This window comes from Episyrphus balteatus, chromosome 1 (assembly GCF_945859705.1).
Source record: "Episyrphus balteatus chromosome 1, idEpiBalt1.1, whole genome shotgun sequence".
NCBI classification, from domain to species: domain Eukaryota; kingdom Metazoa; phylum Arthropoda; class Insecta; order Diptera; family Syrphidae; genus Episyrphus; species Episyrphus balteatus.
In genome coordinates this window covers 112,101,194-112,120,751 of record NC_079134.1, presented here as the reverse complement: position 1 = coordinate 112,120,751, position 19,558 = coordinate 112,101,194, and the positions used below count along the sequence as shown (strand labels likewise).

Below are 19,558 nucleotides of genomic sequence, written 5' to 3'. Positions count from 1 at the left end.
TTTCCTTACCTTCAAATAGACCTTCGGTTCATAATGGTTTGAAGTACTGAAAAATGCGGGATGAAGAAGCATTTGATTTCAATGAAAATAAATAAATGTTATTTTGTACGTTTTGTTTTATTTTTATTAATTTTAGAAATAATAAATGTAAAAATATTCCTCAGTACAGTATTGTTCTTTTTTTTTTTGCGGTGTTTATTTCATGTTTGTTCATAAGACTGTTGGATGTGTAAACATGGTTATGACATTGCTGGATCTCTTACAAAGTGAAATTTAAATTCTTTTGAATTTTAATCCAACTCAGCAAAATGTATAAAATAAAGAATGGCCGAAACAATGAGCGAACTGGTAAACATTGCTATAAATTACATTGTGTAATGATTCCCCGAACGAAAGTACATAATAAAAAAAAATCTATGGAAAATACATGTAAAAATATGTTAATACAAAAAAGGAACAAAAAAGTGTGTACTTGTGTGTGGTTTTAGTATTAAGTTACGTAGTAATATTTGAAGTTTATTTGAAAGCCGATGATATATCTTTCAGCTTTTAGCGATTGTGTTAATATAACTCCTATAGCTTTGTATTTAGACTTCTGTTTGTGGTCGTTTTTCTATCCAGGCTTTGATAGATTCAATGCTGTTAATAGAATCTACAAGGGCTCTTAATCCAGGGTAAGACTCTAGGAGGTCTCGCTTTACCATGTAGTTCATGTAATCCAAAATGCCAGCAAAATAGATATCGGCCCATGTAAGCTAAAAAAAAACAAAATTAGATTATTAGATTTATACTTCATTGTTATAATTTTACTTGCAGTATTTTCCTATTTATACATTTTCAAATAGAATTTTTTACTTGCGATAGTTTAGGATTCGTAAAAAAAATTTAACTCGGGATACGATGATGGAGAATGCCAAAAGTCTGTCTCTATCTCAAGCTACTGCCAAAACCACTAAGGTCCATTTTCTTCACTCGGAGTTGAACATAACTTGAGAATTTTTAATATAAAAATTCTCAAGTTTTGTTCAACTCCGAGTGAAGAAAATGGACCTAAAGCGATTTGCTCCAAACTTGGAAGTTACGGGTTTTGGTTGATTCCCTAGAAGGGAAATTGAATTGTTTTTAGGGTCAAAATTAACGGTACTTGCCATACGACCAAAATGAAAAAAGTTGTTTTTCTCGAATACGGCTCTAACGATTTTGATTAAAAAAAAAATACATGAACTGTGGCTAATAAAGTCTTAGTTTTAAAAAAAGTTAACGGTACCTGCCATAGAACCGTTTTCTTTATTTCTGACTTTCTCGTAAACGAATTAACCGATTTCAACGAAAATAATTTCGAAATATGAATTTTGAATAATTTTTTTTGAAAAATCAATATTTTCTTAACGGGTTACTGAATTTCCTGAGATGTCATGAAAGAATGCCATAACAATTTTTTTTTTGAAAAATTATTGAAATTTTTTATACAGGATGTCCCAAAAGTCAACTTCGAAACGAAAATGGCAGATAGGGTAGGTGGTGACAGTTATCAGAAAAATAATTAAAAAAATCGCAGCCATATATTTTGTGAGTTATGGGCATTCGAAAAAAAAATCGAAAAAATGGTCACCCTTGGACGGTTTTTCATGTGCCGTGACTACAAGTCTTAATTTTTCTCATTTTTTTCTTTTTTTACGAAACCTTGAAATAACCCTGCTTCCAAATGCATTCAAAAATTTTAATTCAGCTGCATCAGTTTTAAAGCAAATATTACTTTTTTGCCCAACTAAGTACTAAACAATTTTACATGACTCTAAATCAATGGCAAGTTAGTTTAAAAGTTGGTGTGTTCAATTCTCTTTTCAAAATGGTACAACATTGTTGAGAATATTCCATAAATAACCGAGATAAAATATTTTTTTTTTTTAAATCCGACTTTTTTATTAGGTAATTTTCCATATTATGTATTTAAGTTTTTGTATTCTGAAAGGGTTCAGTCAATTGTGTAGGTCACGTCCACTATTTTGAGTTCACTAAACGTTCTATTTCAATACCTGACACATTGATATAATTTGTGTTTGTTGCTTTTTAAACCGCTTTTCTCAGAATAATATCTATAGGCTTTCAGAAAGACAAAGCAAGAAGCATTTCCATTTATAAAACTTGCCTCTTTTTTTTTACCAGTAATGTTTTTGTTGTGATTACAATTTTCTTGAAACCGGTCATAACGATTTTGATTAAATTTGGTGTACGCAATGCTGTAAGTATTTCTTACAAAACTGCGTTTTTAGTTTTTCTAAAAAAATACGCATACTGAAAATATGGTATTTGAGTTTATTTTGAAAAAAAAGTCGTCACTGAGATACCTTCTATATATCTCTTTTGTAATTAAACCAATTTTTAAGAATTATATAAAAATATTCTTATAATACAAAAGGATATGTGTAACGCGAAGAGAGCAAATAGAGTATAGGGGAAGTTTGCTTCCTCTCCATACTTACATAGTTGGCCAATGGTAGTAAGGTTGCCTTGCAAGTCGGACGTGCCGAATCTATTCTTTATATCTAATCTGTTTCATTCTTTTTAATTATTTTCAATAAATACATGAATAATTAACTATCTTTTTTTTGTAATAAACTAACTCATTACTTGTAAAATCGTAAAATATGTATTATTCACATATACGCAGTCGTGCATATAGCTGCAATAGCCCCGTTCCTTATTTTTTTAATCTGTAAACTGAAGGACAAGTACCTACATACGTGAGATCCATTCGTGCATTTCAATTTATTTAAAAAAAAATGATAATAGTTTAAAATTGTTTAAATAAGAAAACATCAAAACATCGAACAAACATAGAAATTTGAAATGAACTTTCAACGTCATGCAACGTATTCTATGGGTAACCCCTTTCCATCCCTTCCTGAACTTCCCTTCCATTAGGGATCAGTTATAGCGATCATTAAAAGCGATCAGTTAAAATGTTCTTTTGCATAAATTCGTATGTTTTTAAAATATGTGAAATATGAAAATGTTGCCAATCGATTGCACAATTACTCTTCTTTAATTTTCATAAGTAAATTACCTTTCCAAGTGCTAAATGTCCATCGTTATCCTTAACGGTTTGTTCCAATTTTTCCAAATAGAATGGAATGACTTCTGTATTGAGTGTAACCAGTTTCTTTTCCTTAATTTCGTCCTCCGGTTCATAGGATACGACTGCAATTTCTACATATTATAAAACAAGATTAATCAAACAACACTGAACATGCAACGTCACACATTGTTCGCTACTTAGGCGGAAGTCATTGATTGTATCAACGACAATATCGATTTGCAAATCCTCCCATGGATTGGAACCACTCAGTCCAATTGTTTTAGCCAAAAATCTAGCCATTGAAATGCTCTGATGTACACGTTTGCCATCGACTTCCAACACGGGCATTTGACCCATTGGCATTGCTGTAACATGATAGTACAGTTTTTTTTTTTAATTCAATTCAATAAACAAATAAAATCTAAATTAAGTACTAGTACGAATTCATCATGCTTTAAATTAAATTTAGAATTTGAAAAATTCTTAAATAATGTCAAAGCTTCTTGTACTAGCTATGACAATGAACTCCGACATTAATCAGCATATCAAAGTATATGTAGGTGGGCCAAAGCTGTAGACAACATATAATCGCTAAATATAGAAGAAGTAGAACTACTTACTTGGTTTCAATGCAGGCCATTCATCCCGCGTCACTCGAACATCCTCGTATTCAATACCACCATGCGCAAAGAGGTAGCGTAAAGGTTCAGCGAGCGCTTTCACATTAAAATAAAAAAGTGTGTAGGTGTGTTTAATGGGCTCTGCTGGTGCTGCAGGTTCACCTTCGGCTGGTGGAGCTTCTCCCTCGGCAGGCGCTGCTGGGGGTGCTTCTTCTGCAGGTTTTGCTTCATCGGCCATTATTTAGAGCTGTAAATTATAAATCAAGTTTCCGTAAAATTATAAAATTACAAGTTTTGTCTTTTTAAATTTTATATTATTTAAAAAGAAGAATGAAATATAAATCCCAGTTTTTAAAAGAAATTCGGCAAGTGTATTCTAGCAAATAATAAGTATAAGAAATATGCAAGATCCAAACTAAAACCCAGTCGGTTTCGAATTACGAAAAATAATGACAGGTTCCAGTAGGCTAACTTTAGACCATTGAATGATTTTAAGCTAAAAAATAGAATTAGTAACTGCCAACTTTTAAAACCTTAAAACTGTCATCGAAATAGGAATTTACAAACCCAAGAAGAGTAAAAATAAGTTCCCTGGTGGAATTCGGAGTTAACAAAACTTCGCAAAATTAAAATGTCTGCACTTAAAACATTCCAGAAAAGACCTACACAAACTCATTTAATTTTGTACAAAAAGTCTAACGCAATATTTAGAAAAGCACTTAAAGACAGCAAAGCTAAAAGCATCGGTGAGTTTACTGCACAGATTTGCCCTAGCTCGACTCCAAAGAAAATGTGGCAAAATATTCGCCGCCTTACAGGTAACTCTTCACCATCTAAAATTACTAGTATAAAATGTCAAGATGTAATAATTACAGACACAGCCAATATGGCAGATTGTTTTGCGCAAACATGGTCTGCATATTCAAATGACACAAACTTTGACTCACAATTCAGGTGCAAAAAAACCGAAACTTCCAGCTACATTCCAGGGGAATTTACCACCAATCATTTCGCCCAAACAATTGAAAAACAAATAACGCTTCTTGAATTCGAAGCTTCTCTCAGTAAAACTAAGGGTAAAACTCCGGGAAGAGATAGGATATCCTATCCAATGATTAAAAATCTCCCCGTTGCAGCCAAGCTAAGGCTCATCCAGCTTTATAACAACATTATCGATACTTCCACGATACCCCAAAACTGGAAAAATGGTATTTTGCTTCCTATTCCAAAACCAAACAAGGACACTTCTCTTATAGAAAGCTATCGCCCAATATCGTTAATATCATGCTTATCTAAAGTCTTAGAAAAAATCATCGCGAAACGTCTTCTTTGGTTTACAGAGGCAAAGAAATGCATATCTTCTAAACAGGTAGCTTTCAAACCCAACAAAGGTTGCATAGATGCCCATCTCCATTTAGACCACTACATTTCCAAAGCTATCTCGTCAAAAAACCACGTATCCGTGATGGCCTTGGATTTCGAAAGAGCCTTTGAGAGAATCGGTAAACATGTTATTCTTACAAAATTAAAAAAATGGGATGTTGGTTTAAAAATTTTCAAGTATGTCGAATCATTTCTCTCAAACCGCAAATTTTCTTCAAGAATTAACAATTGTCTCTCCAAACTATATACACTAGAAAATGGTATACCGCAGGGATCTCCCCTCTCGGTAATGCTTTTCACCATAGCTTTTGACGACATTAGCTCCATACTCAATGGTCATAAACTGCTAGACCACTGTCTCTACGCCGACGATGTGTATATTCTGAGCAAAATTTCCGACTTAACAAAATGCAAAGATCTTTTTCTAAATGCCATGCAAGATATCCTTGCATGGTGTTTAGAATCTGGAGCAAAATTGTCACTTACAAAATGTAAGACATTGCATATTTGCCGCAAACTTAATTGTCCTAATCTAACTTTATATGTAAATAATACACCTATCCCTAATGTAAATAACTTAAGTATTTTAGGATTAATTTTTAGTAATAAGTATTATTGGAAGGAACACTGTCTAGAATTAAGAAAATCCCTAGCTGCGAGATGTAATATAATAAAATACTTAGGTAGTAACAAATGTAATATCCATGTAAATACAATGTCACATATAACAAAAATGTTAATTTTAAGTAAAATTGATTTTGGTATCTATATATACGGCAAGTGTGCGAAATCAACCCTCAACATTATTAAACCTCCTTACCACCAAGCAGCAAGAAAATGCCTCAATGCTTTTCCAACAACACCAATACGGAATCTACTAACTGAAGCTGGACTTCCATCCGTAGAACAACGTATAGAAGAAATGACTCTGAAATTAACACCGAAATTAGTTTTCTCCAGGAATTCAGTGATTGACGACGACATAGTGAACGCACTGAACCAAAAGTCTATGAAGAGAATCCCATCAACTCTAAATCTAGCCTTAGTCAAAGCTAACCAGTTTCAACTTCCGACAAAACTAGGGTACAACTTCAAACCGTCATTTCCTTCTTGGCAAATCAATCCCGAATTACTAATCATGGACCTAGCTCAATATAATAAAAATGACACCAGTCATACCATTTACCGAGCTCTTTTTTCGAGCATCGCATCGGAACTTCGTACCAAAGGATGGAATTTCCTTTTCACCGATGGTTCTAAGACCCCAGACAACACATCATACGCAGTAACACAAGAGAATGGTCAAATAATGAGCATTGGCATTTTGCCGGGTTTCACATCCATTTTCACAGCTGAAGCTTTTGGTATTCTACAAGCAATCAACACAGCAGCTAAACAACGTAGTAGAACTATAATCTGCTCTGACAGTATGTCTGTGTTAAAAGCTACTATAAACCCAAACAACAATGTAGAACTAGTAACCGAAATAAGAAATCAGCTTTTCAAACTGCAAAATAAAATCAAACTGATGTGGGTACCCGGCCATACTGGCATATGCGGTAACGAAGAAGCAGATCGAGCTGCCAGTTCCACAAAAGAGGCACCCGTTTACTCCTTCAACATTTTTACAAAAAAAGACATGAACAAATTCATACAAAATTCTCTAAGAAAGAAGCAGCTAAATGATTGGAGCCAATACCATCACCACTATAAGGAAATTAACCGCTACAAAACATATCCTCAATACCCGGATCTACCAAAATATAAAATCAGAAATTATATTCGACTTAGGCTTGGACACACAGCCGTCACTCACGAATACCTCCTCACCAAACAAAACCCGCCCATATGCACCACTTGCAACGAAACTTTAAATTTAGAACATTTATTAAAAAATTGCATAACATCTAAAAAGTTTTTAAAAAATAATAATGTATATGATCTACTTACAACTCCAAATCATACAAATATTGAAATTATAAACAATCTCATATCAAACCTAAAAATTAAAATTTTAAATTTATTGTAAAATACCCAGAGCTAATAGTCCTCGCAGCTAGGCTCTTTAAAAATTTATATTAGCTAGTTACTTTTAAGTGCTCGTTAATAAATAATAAATAAATAAAAATAAAAAAAATAAGTATGGACATAATTTTGATAATTCTCACCAATTTTTCAAGGTTCTTATATCTACCACTCATTTTGTGACACGTCTAATATTAAACCAATGATATGCTTTTTTGAAAATAAGTGGCAATAGAAAGGAAAACAAAAATTGTAAATTTCCCGCTTCTTGTAGAATGTTTTTAGAAATAGTTCGATCATTTTCAGAAGTTGCATTCAGAGTAATTCATCAGCGTAGCGCGCTGCAGTATACCGGTGCTGTAGCGGTATGCCAAAAAGCTAAAGCTACACGCGGTTGAGTCGATCGGAGAAAAAATCGTATAGGAGGAGGGATGTTATCTTTCTCACATGCTGACATGCTGTACCTTTCTGTAAATTTTGTTTTGAAAATTCAATACTTTTATAGTTGTTAGTCCAAAGCAGAAATCCGAATAAGAAAATGTTCAGAACGAACAAACATTTTTTTAGGAATCACAATACTTTATACACTATCAACTATAACTGCAGTTGATTCTTAATTCCGCTTAAGCAAATGGTCATTAGAACTGTGTCGAAACGAAAAACTCTCCAATTTCATTTTGAAACATTTTTTAAGGAGAGCAATTCGTAGTTAAAAGCTTAAAATAGCTCTGCTTTCCGTAAACGAATTTAAAACAAAAATGAGAAATGAACTTTTACTCGTATTGAGATTTTGTAGCAAAAAATGCACTCTTTTAAGTTCGAAATTAAATCGGGAGTACTTAAAAACAAACATTTTAAATAATCCCATTAGTTTGAGCTAACTACTTCACTTTGAAAATAAACAATAAACTTAAATGGTTTAATTTTCTAAGTTGAAACAATTTGATTATAGGAAGTTAAAAAATAACGAAATGTGCATATGTAGGTACTACACTCTCTAAATAAATGGATGTATTTATTTTCACATATATACTGGATTTAAGCTTAACAGCGGTTAAAAATCCCTTACCAAACGTTGAAATGGACCAAACATTTTTTTTGTTCCCTTATAAAAACTTCATCGACAACTTTTTTAACGATACAATATTGGTAAATACTTTAAGGGAGATTTTCATATAGGTAATTAAATCACTAAAATACACAAACAAACCATTTAGCGCTGCACATATAACACTTGTATTTGTTTATAATATATCTTTTGATTTTCTAAAAAAAAATTCGGAGGAGGTTAAACCCCTTAAATGGAAATGTCTCTTTGTATGTTTTTGTTTTCTTATTTATATTTTATGGCCATGGCGCAGAGGAATAGGTAGATGAAGGGGCCAACCGATAGAATCCGTTGCGTGCGTAACGTCGAAGTTTTCTAATGACCGATTTTATGAACTTGCATTGCTCATTAGTGAAGAAATTTTAATAAAAGTAACATTTAATGATAAGGGTTGGGCCCTTGACTGTAGAGCCGGCATCGTGGGTTCGAGCCCAACGTTCGGCTCAGCAATTTTTTCTAAATCGCCAACTTAACTGAAACCACCTGTGCGATATCATGAGACAATTTTCAACGTTGTCGTTCCTTCTGTGCCAAGTAGTTCTCTGTTATATGCTCTTCTCTTGTTCTTTGTTTTCTATGTTGTACTAATGGACACGTTCAGACAGTTAACACAAAGCTATCGGATAGCTTTTTGTTGTTGTAAACAATGTTAAAAATTAGCAAAGAAACGAACCATTTTCTGTCAAAAAATAATCTGAAGGTATCCGAGAATTTTTGGTATACCTCATGTATCCGAGTGATATCCGAGTGATCAGCTGATAAACATTTGGCTATTTTTATTTTGATTTCTATTCGCGCGATTATTCAGCTTGAAAATAAAATAAATTTGCAAGAATTAAAGTTAAATCGATTGTGCAAGTACTATGAAAAAATAAAAAAAAGGAATTTGCTCAAAAGAAACAATTTCCTCTCTTCAATATTTACTTATTTTTTTGTAGCTGCTTTGGCAAGCTATCTGGATAGCTTTTCGTTCAAAGGAATATTGCAGATACGGGTTTCCCAGATAGCCTATCAGATAGGTGTTTGAACGTGCCTAATGTCTTGTGTTGTATCAGCCGATGGACTATGCTTCCCAAGCTGCAGTGTTTTCTAATCCGTAGATTTTCATTCGGATTAGATTAAAAATGTAATGTTTTGATTCAACACCATTCGATATGTAAGCAAAAACTAGGGATGTCAGATCTAAAAATTTTTCTTGTGGGACAATATAATTTTGAAAACATTTTTGAAATGAATTTTTAGTTGAAGCAAAAGGCGTTTTGAATAAGTCTCTAAGACTGACATTTGGTATGCTTCTTTTTTGGCTCTGAGGAAATCTCTGACAAACAGACCACTGAGCAGATCTTATTCGGAGCTTTCATACTTAATTATAAAACACTCCTGAGCGAAAAACTGTCATTCCATATAAAACTTCAATAATTTGGTTTTATTTGTCTGAAGTAGACAGCCGACTGCCTTGGGAATCAATATTGAATTTTTATTTCTTTTTTTTTCTACTGAATCACTAAAAAAATAAGTGATGTTTGCTTATCTCAGCCTTTCTCTCGATTTACTCGCTGGTTTTATCCTGAGCAAATCGATGAAGCTTAGACCTAAAAAATGTTTGCTCTGATAATGGGCACGTTTAGGAAATATGAGGGACTATATATTTAGGTTACGTCATTTTCTGAACGGAAATTTGAGTAAATTGACTAAATTAGTTTGGATACGCCATTCTTGTCCAATTTCGAAATTTACTTGATAATTTTAGAGATCGCATGGAGCAGACACCAAATTTCACTTCACTTTAATAAATAAATAGGGGAGAGTCCGATAACTTAGGTGACAAGAATTGATAACGGTATTTTGTAGAGGAGTTCAATACAATCCTTTTTACTATGGGAAGGGCGGGGGAGTGTCTATCTCCCCCCGTTTAGGCGGGAGGTGTACTTTTCTAAAATATGACCTAAAATACAAAAAAAAAAATATTAAAAAACAACGGAAGACGTACAGTTATGAATGATACCTTTTTCAAAAGCCAGAATTGTACACTTAATTCTAGTTTTTAATTCAAATTATTTCAATTAATTGTTCTCGAAATAATCAACTTCAAACAAACAAAATTTCGGAAAAAAAAAGTTTAAAAACACATTAAATACTATTTTTACCAAGACTGTAAATTTAAATATGAAATTAATCAATGAAATAAACTGAAATAAAGATAGACCCCCCCCTCCCATAGTAAAAAATGATTGTTATCAATTTTTGTCGCCTAAGTTATCGTACTCGTGCCAATAAATAATATTAATTATAACCGATAATGCCCTTTTTACTCGTTTTTCAGACGAGTAAATTTAATTCTGCTACCGTAATTCTGTAATTAAAAACAATCAGCTGTCATGTTAACAAAAAAAACTTTCCTAATTTTTTAACCCGGGACGTCTGGCATCCCTAGTAAAAACTCAAAAATGTTAAAATTAATGAACTTTTTTTGTTTTTTTTTTTTTTTTTTGCTAAGATCTAAGTAGGTAGTGTCGATTTTGTTGCACCCGCGCACAGTGGGTCCCGCCATAGGTCAATAATAAAAAAAGTAAATGTCAATTTTTTAAAATCCAATGATTAAACAACGTTCTACAATCTCCCATCGAACCAAAACCAAAAAAAATTTGACGGTTACCCCTTTTTTCATTTCTCAATAGCCATTCAAAGTCGGTATATAAAGAAAGGTACAGTTTTTTAATCGCTGCAGGTATAAGGTGTGAACTTGCGATAGTGATAGCGGGTGTTAAACATTGTGAACAGTATTAAATTGTTATGGATATTAAACGAGAAGGTTAATACTTTCTAAAAACATAAATTATATTGTTAAATAACAATAAGGCTAATTGTAATGGGGCTCGTTAGCGAAGCAATTTTAACCATTTTTATTTAGCTCAATTTTCATTAAATTAGAGATTTAGTTGGTTTGCCTTCGAGTGCCCTCTACAATTTAACTTCTCAAATGAAGAATACCGTCCTACCATTCGAAATAATAGCGCCGTTTTTTCCCCTTTTTTCCCCTTTTCGAGTAAAACGAGCTTAAATGACGATACACGGAGAAAAAAAAATACAACGTAAAACTAAAAAAAATCCTTTTTGGCACTATTATTTTTATAAAAGACTGAACTAGAGGGTAAGGGTAAAGTGCTCGACTGACAGGCATGTCCATTTCCGGCATTAACCATTTTTTTTTATATTTTCAAAAAAAAAAAAATTTTTTACCCTTTTTTATTTTTCTTGAAAATAACCAAAATTTTAAAAAACTGACTTGATGCATTTTTTTGCAATAATAAATCATATAAAATGATAACACATGTGTTTCATTAAAAAAAAAATGGTCATTATATTTTTGACCGCACTTTGTATGGGAGGTGACCCACTGTGCCGCGGTCGCACTTTGATTCCTTCCTAGTGACGATTTACTTATTTAATTAAAATTTATAACTCAATCAAATGTTAACACGTTTAAATGTACCCCTTTAACTTATAGTTTAATCAAAATATTTGTGCATTTGTTTGTAAATAAACTTCGAATAAGTATAAATGTTGCACCCGCTAGAATGGAAATGCCCTAAAGCAAATTAAACCGCATTTTTTAAAGAAAAATTAAAAATAAACAAAAATTAATAATCCAAAGATAAATAAATGGAATGGGAAAGAAAGACAAAAACTAAGGAAGAGAATTCAAATGCTAGCTAGGAAAAAATTAATTTAGTATCTTGAAAACCTTAAAAATATGAAAAAAAAAACAATAGGTACATGTTTGTAGGTATCTATGATTTGTAACAACATGATTTGAGTGTAAAGGCAAGTACGCAGCTGAATTGAAACAAAATTTTCCATACAAAAATAGCACAACGGTATCTTGAACGAAATTAATTTTTTCTGATTTTTTTTGATGTTTTTTTCTTGATTTTTTTTTTATTATTTTGACTTTTACATCGTATTGACCGATGGTCAATACCATGGAAACCTAAAATTTTTTCGTTTCGCTTCAGCTGCGTACTAGGCTTAACCGTTGATTTAAGAATTTTTTCCCAAGTTAAGTCAATTTTCTATAAAACACCACTACTCCTCGAAAAAAACACGAAGCGATTTAAGGGGTAATATCACCTTGTAAACCATGAAATCGAGCGGCATATTCATCACCGTATAAAACAAAGAAGAAATATTATTTTCTTTTGGTGTTTGTTTAGTTTAATTAAGTATATTAATAGGTAACAGAATAGGCTAATGTAAAATTTTTTAATGATGTGAAATTTTTTAAATGGCGGTGTAGTCCAGGATGATAGTAAAATCCTGTGCTCCCATCGGGCGACCAACTAACTCCTACAATTTTTAACCGATTGGGCTGAAATTTTGTGTGGAGCTTAAAAATACTATTCTCTAGTGAAGTACGTAGGATTTTTTTGAAATATTAATTTTTAAAGAAATGGCATTAGTTTGAAAAAAATTATTTCATTCCAAAAAACAAAATTCGTTGAAAAAAGACCATAAAATCGTTAAATTTCAATATTTCAAAAAAATCCTACGTACTTCACTAGAGAATAGTATTTTTAAGCTCCACACAAAATTTCAGCCCAATCGGTTAAAAATTGTAGGAGTTAGTTGGTCGCCCGATGGGAGCACAGGATTTTACTATCATCCTGGACTACACCGCCATTTAAAAAATTTCACATCATTAAAAAATTTTACATTAGCCTATTCTGTTACCTATTAATATACTTAATTAAACTAAACAAACACCAAAAGAAAATAATATTTCTTCTTTGTTTTATACGGTAATGAAAATGACGCTCGATTTCGTGGTTTACAAGGTGATATTACCCCTTAAAATTAGTATCTAAAAATTCAGATTTTTTGTTATGACAAAATATTTTTGAAAAAAAGACAAGTGTTTAATTTCAATTCTTACGAGAATAACGGTATAACGTAGGAGCCTAGCGCTTAGGAATTATTTGTGAATTCAAATTTCTTGTATTTTAATACTTTTTATTACATTAAAATTATTTTTTTTTAAATTAAAACTAAGGTTTTTAACACAAAAGTATTTGAAACTAATATAAAATTTATTTAAGAGTGTGTAATGAAATCGCAATATTAAAAACAATTTGTTTTTGTATTGGAAAAGGTAGGTTTAAAAACTACGGTAGAAGTTAAAATTTGTTTAACTGTTTTTGAAGCCCTTTTATTTTAATGCATTTTATTATCTCTTTACCACTTAAGATGACACAGCAATTAATAAATGAACACTAGCAATCGGTGCAACCAAACGCAAAAAAAAATTTTAACGAAAATCTGTTTATGCTTCGACAAAAAAATTGAGATATAAATTATATGGTACCTATATTATAGCATTTACCGTCGATGGTAAACTTTCTTTATTCTTAACAAATAAATAATATTAAGATAGCCAAGTTATTTTTACCTTATTATTTAGCACGAGGTTCGATAATAATAATATCAAGAATATTAAATAATTTGTCCCTGTTTTATTAGTTCAATAACAAATTTATTAGTGAGGGGGGCTGTTTTCATAGTATTAGGCTATTGATTATGTAGTTTAGAAAGGAACTAAGACGTTCACGGGTTTTTATTGCAGGAATCTTTCAATGGGTTATAAAAGAAGATAAAACCGCGGAGTGCTATTAAATGAGAGGGTGGAAACTGAAGACAGGGGTGCAGAAGCCTCCTTTTTGTTTTTTTCATTATACCTCGTAAATCAAGCAAAATTTTGATAAATTCCACAAACTTTTTGTAGAGAATTAAATTTCCTATTGGAATAATGTTTTTTAAAAATTGAAAAAAGAAATTTCCATACCAAAATAGTCGAAACAATCATAAAAAAATATATCAAAAAAATCGATTTTTTGAGTTTTTTTTTGCTTTTTTAGTTGTACATTTTTTTGGGTTGAGATAGACATAAACATTGCTCCAAAGAAAAAAAGAAGATTAAATTTCCTTCAAAATGCTGTCTTCAAAAAATTTTTTCATTGAAAATTGACCATTTTAATCCATCTTTTTTTTTCGCATTTTTAGTTTTACTTAAGTAAAACAGAAACATTTGAGGGGAAAGTACGATTACTTAAGCACCAAGAACTGATAATGAGATTTTGTAGAGGGGTTAAATACAATCATTGTTTACTATGGGAGGGAGGGTCAATGTCCCCCCCGTTTTGGAGGGAGGGGCAATTTTCTAAAAAAAAATACTGAAAATTAAAAAAAAATATTAAAAAAATAGTGGCAACACTTACAGTTTTGATTGATACTTTTTTCAAAAGCTAGAATTATAAAATTAATATTAATATTAAAATGAAGTTGTTTTTATCAATTCTTTCCAAAAAGGGGGCGTTTGCACCCCTATCTTCAGTTTCCACCCTCTCATTTAATAGCACTCCGCGGTTTTATCTTCTTTTATAATCCATTGAACGATGCCTACAATAAAAACCCGTGATCGTCTTAGTTCCTTATTACCCTGTTTTTTTTTCGACATAATCAATAGCCTATATCTTGTTATTAGAGAATTTATCACGTTATCATTTGAAACCTTCCTAAAAAATTTAGTGTAGCAAATCGATAGGAAATGTTTTGTAAAGTAGGGGAAAAAGAGTAACTGTTCATTGAAAATAGTAAGAATATTATTGTTGTGATTTGGTTCATAAAAAAATTTAAAACTTTGTTCTTTTTCGATCATAGGTAAATAAATATTTTCTTAATTTTAAATTGATTTTAGCCACTAAGAGCCGTTTTCTGAATCTATGTTCTACATAAATCCTTATGTGACACTACGCAGAGGAAAAAGTAGAGAATCCGAGCTTATGTTCAACTTAAATTATTTAAGTTTCGTTTCAGCAAATGGTCCGTTTTCATTTTTGACGTGGAGGCATAACTTGGTGATAACCTTTTAAGTTATCATTCATTTAAAAATGGGTTAGTAGTTTCATAAGAAACAAAAGTAGAGAAAGCCAAAAAAATATTCTGAGAGATTTGATGTGTTCGTAATTTCTGTACGACAAGTCTCAACAGCTTTTCCGACTCCAGATTCAGCTCCGGCTGCGATCTTGCATTGTGTTCTTGCAGTAAGGCTCCAGCTTGTCGTAAAGATGGTCGCAGACGAACCTACGAACCGACAGACGGAGGTTATTATGAATCCCACTTTTCTTTGGACACGAAAATAATCCCAAGTTCATAAAAAAAACCTGCAGCAGTACTGCAAAATAGCACTTCCGTTTATTCAACCAAGTACTGTTTATTAAAAAATGTTCCGACTTTTTAGAACTATTGATCTTTCAGCCAGATTGTGATCATTTCATTTGACAAGCAATTCTAAAGGAAAACGGTACACTGTACGAGTACAAAAAGTTTTTTTTTTTTATTATTTTACTAACAAAAAAAAAATTGTATTACTATTAAGAGGTCTTGATGCATGTCTCTCTTTCTTCTGTAGGAAACAACCTTGCAATATACAAGTTAGGCCATTGCTCTGATAATTTATATAAAATTATTAAAATTGCGAGAAGGTGTGCGTAAAGTATGTTTGTATTTTTCTTGCATTTTAAAGGCGTTGTCCCGGTAGGCAAAGCAGAGACAAGATCAGAGTGCGCAAAGAATAAAACTTGTGTGCAATAAACCAGAAAATCGATACATAACCAACGTAACAAATAACAATGTACAAGAACGATAAATGAGTAAATTAAGTTCATGATGCACATTCAAAAAAGAATTAAATGGTTGCCATTCGAAGGATTTTTGTTTATATCAGACGCTTTTTCAAGGACATCTTCAGGTTTGGAAAAGTGGGCACATTTTTTAATCAAGTTATGTCTTAGGTTATTTTTAACCAAAACTGATTGTGTTTACGCAGGGTTGACTTTGTCTCATGGTGTATTTTATTACCTAACCTATTTTCGATTTATCATACAAGACTAAAAATTCCATAAAATAGCATCGGATGAAGTGCATTTATCCGAAATATTTTATGGAATTTGAAATTTCAAGGCCATGTGTAATTTAAGTAGATTTTTTTTATAAATATGTGCCACGTTGAAACTACGGTCTAAAGTAAAACAAAAATACGCCTTTTTTTCTTTCTAATCCTAAATTCAATTAGAATTAGAGCCAATTTCTAACAAAACAACAAACTCTTATAAGAAAAAAATAGTAACATCTATCGATATCACTAAAAATATACAACCGGATTATTTGGTTTCATTATGTAAAGTAATTTACTCTAAGCCTAAAGATTTTGGAATTAATATTATTCTTCTTTATTTTAATTTATTTCAACTAAAATAAGCTTCGCATTTCTCTTTACGAATCAAGTAAATCACTTCAAACTATATCTAATGAAAGCACACATTTACATAAAAATGCAACCAATGAGCAGCATCAAACTTCAATGACGACGACGCCACAACCAATAATTCGTTCAACCGTTTTCTTAATCGAATTAGATCAAATTAAATGAAATAAATTGGATTGGCTGGGAAAAAAGTGTGGCACTCACAAATAGATCAACCGCCGCCAGACAGCAACCTAGATCAGTCACTTAATAAATTCACAATTACTTAATGCCGGCTCTATAATTGTGGTCAATATATTGGCACATGTAACTACAAAGTACAAAAAAAAAAATTGCCTCTTGTGTCGAAGGAATTACAGATGACCGCAAAACTATTTTTTTTTTGGCTTGAATCTATTTTCCGACTATCGAATTTCACTCACATCAATTGTAATAGTATGTATTGCTAAACATTTGCACTTATAGTTACATCACTTAGGAAAAAGCTTTAAAAAACTGAACAAAAAACTAAGTCCTTTGGAATAAGGTTTTGTATTAGAAGAATAAAACGTATTCAGAATTATTTTTTGATAACGAAGCACGAAGCCGGAGAAATGAAAGGCCTTCGAAAGTAGTTTTTTTTTTTATATTTTCACTATTCCACTGCCTTACCTTTTCTTAGTGCGTTCTCTCTGAACCTTTAAATGAATCTGAACAGACTACGCTGCCAATTTCGATCGTTTAACTTTATATACTCCACATTCGAATATCATGATGTCGAAACGGAGCGGGGGTCTTGCTGTTGTACCCCTTTTATACTTCTATGTTCGATGATTATTGTTGTTGTTTTTTACCGATACTAAGTTTATTGCGTTTGTTATTCTGAAAAAGAGAAAACATAGAATGAAGAAAGAAAGTGGATACATAGTATACCTACTCTTAGGCTAAGGTTTAAATGAATCCAGGTGTGTAATAGAGTGTTTATGGGCCCTAACATTTAAACTTTTATATTGTATAACTCGTGTAGATATTTGCCTCATATATGAATTTTTCTTACTAAAAATGTTGAACTGTTTTTTTACAACTATTTCCCTAAATTGAAAAACTTAACAAAAAAAGATAAAAAGAACACGAATCTGATAAAAGATAATCATTTTTATCAAAAAAAAAAAAAAAAAAAAAAAAAACAAGACCGACTTCAATAACCCAAACCTGGATTTATAGTTTTCTTATGGACCTCACAGTAATAACCACACTGCTGGCACCAGCTTTCGAATACAAAAAGAATTATCAAAATTGGTTCACCCAATCCAAAGTTATGAGGTAACAAACATAAAAAAAAAATACATTATATTGATAACCTCCTTCTTTTTGGAAGTCGGTTAATTAAAAAAAAAAGTATTTTAGAAGTTTGGGGATTGGCGGCCAGTGGAGAAATAACTATGATATTGTTATATAAGAATAAGTAGTGTTAATGCATCGTGCAATGTATAAGGGACGGATAGAATAATATTTTCATTATGATTTTCAATATGATGGTATATCATTTTCCCTGAACCCGAAGAACTTAATCTTAAACATCTAACAAATATTTAGTGGCCCAATATCTAAAAATGATGGTTATATTATTGTAATATCATCGCTTTCAATTTAATTCTGTTATCACAAATTGCACATATTTTATTATTTTGTTCTTTGGTAGGTATATGGAACGTCCGTACAAAATTTCATCAGCCTTCCACTTATTTTCATAGAGTAATTATTACAGTGGAACTTCTATAAATCTGACTCCCAAAATGGAAGAAGAAAAATTCGAGTAAGAGAAACTTCGACTTGAAGAAATGAAAATATAAATTGTATTATACGCAAAGTGTTCAAAATAAACTTCGACTTATAAAGACTTCGACTTATAAAGACTTCGACATAAGGAAGTTCGAGTTATGGAAGTTTGACTGCTCTTTAAGTAAAAGACCATTCATAAAGAGTCCAATAACTTTTTATATGATGGCCAGACCCAGAGATACCCAGAAGGAGATGGGAAACTTCTGACGTCATACAAGCTCGGATTGGTACTTTTGGCCAAATATGCGTGAAAAGATTGATTCAATGTGTGTGAATAGTCGGGCGCTTTTGGCTAAGTATGCGTAAAAACACTTTGGTTACCCTATGTGTGTATTTCGCATTTATTCACGGATACAAAAGAAATTACAACAACACGAAATAAACGGGGGGGTTAAACATACGAAAGTTTCCGATCTTCTTCTGGGTATCTCTGGCCGAGACATTTTTGAATCAATTTTTTTTCGATCGGGCCTTAGAAATAATAAATTATGTAGGTAAACTTTAGGTCCCTTCCGATCTTGCAAATTTATACACGCACATATGAATGATTTAGAGTTGTAAGTCACTAGGCCTTGCTTTTTCGTGAGGTGTTCTGCTACATATTATTATTAGTGTAAAAAAATGGATTTTGGGCTAAATATTTAACCCGATTAACGGCCTGAGTTAGGAATATTATTTCATTTAACTGATCTCTGATCCCCGCCAGATTTTTCTCTGTGAAGCCTAGTACGCTGCTGAAGTCTGGTACGCTGCTCGCGCTAAATTTTAGCTGCCATACAAATTATCGAAAAATTTTAGCCGAGCTAAAATGAGTTCCATACAAATTATCAATAACTTGTATGGGAATTTTATTTTGGCTAAAATTTAGCGCGAGCAGCGTACCAGGCTTGAAGCGAAACGAAAAATTTTGAACTCTCCAAAGTCAATAGCAAACATGTTAACAAAAAATACCATCAGGTAGGTATTATAGCAAAGTGTATGACAAATAAAAAAAATTCAAGAAAACATCAAAAAATAAGTTTAAAAGCAAAAACAAAACAAATTTAATTTCGTTCAAGATTTCGTTAACGAAATTTTGTATGGAAAATTTCGTTTCAGCTGCGTACTAGGCTTGAAAAGTCTAAAAATTGATATAGCCTAATAATGGCCCTTACTTTTAAAAAATTTCACTGTACCGAACAGTAAGTGCTAATCGGCAAAAC

General features: G+C 31.9%; 1 protein-coding gene across 1 annotated transcript; it reads right to left on the bottom strand.

The window, feature by feature from the left end:
• Nucleotides 1-98: 98 nt before the first annotated feature.
• Nucleotides 99-17,343, bottom strand: LOC129905335 (glutathione S-transferase). The gene is made up of 5 exons (XM_055980804.1): nucleotides 17,187-17,343; nucleotides 3,700-3,946; nucleotides 3,277-3,444; nucleotides 3,068-3,210; nucleotides 99-755 (listed from the first exon to the last, which is right to left on the bottom strand). Exons 2-5 carry the CDS (start codon nucleotides 3,935-3,937, stop codon nucleotides 588-590), a joined length of 717 nt encoding a protein of 238 aa, XP_055836779.1. The 5' UTR covers nucleotides 3,938-3,946; nucleotides 17,187-17,343; the 3' UTR covers nucleotides 99-587.
• Between the last annotated feature and the right edge of the window lie 2,215 nt (nucleotides 17,344-19,558).

Coding starts and splice junctions, on each gene's coding strand:
- LOC129905335 (XM_055980804.1), bottom strand. CDS start 3,937: ATGGCCGATGAAGCAAAACCTGCAGAAGAAGCACCCCCAGCAGCGCCT. Junction 3,445..3,699: donor ATGGCCTGCATTGAAACCAA/GTAAGTAGTTCT, acceptor ATCATGTTACAG/CAATGCCAATGGGTCAAATG. Junction 756..3,067: donor GACATTTAGCACTTGGAAAG/GTAATTTACTTA, acceptor GTTTTTTTTTAG/CTTACATGGGCCGATATCTA.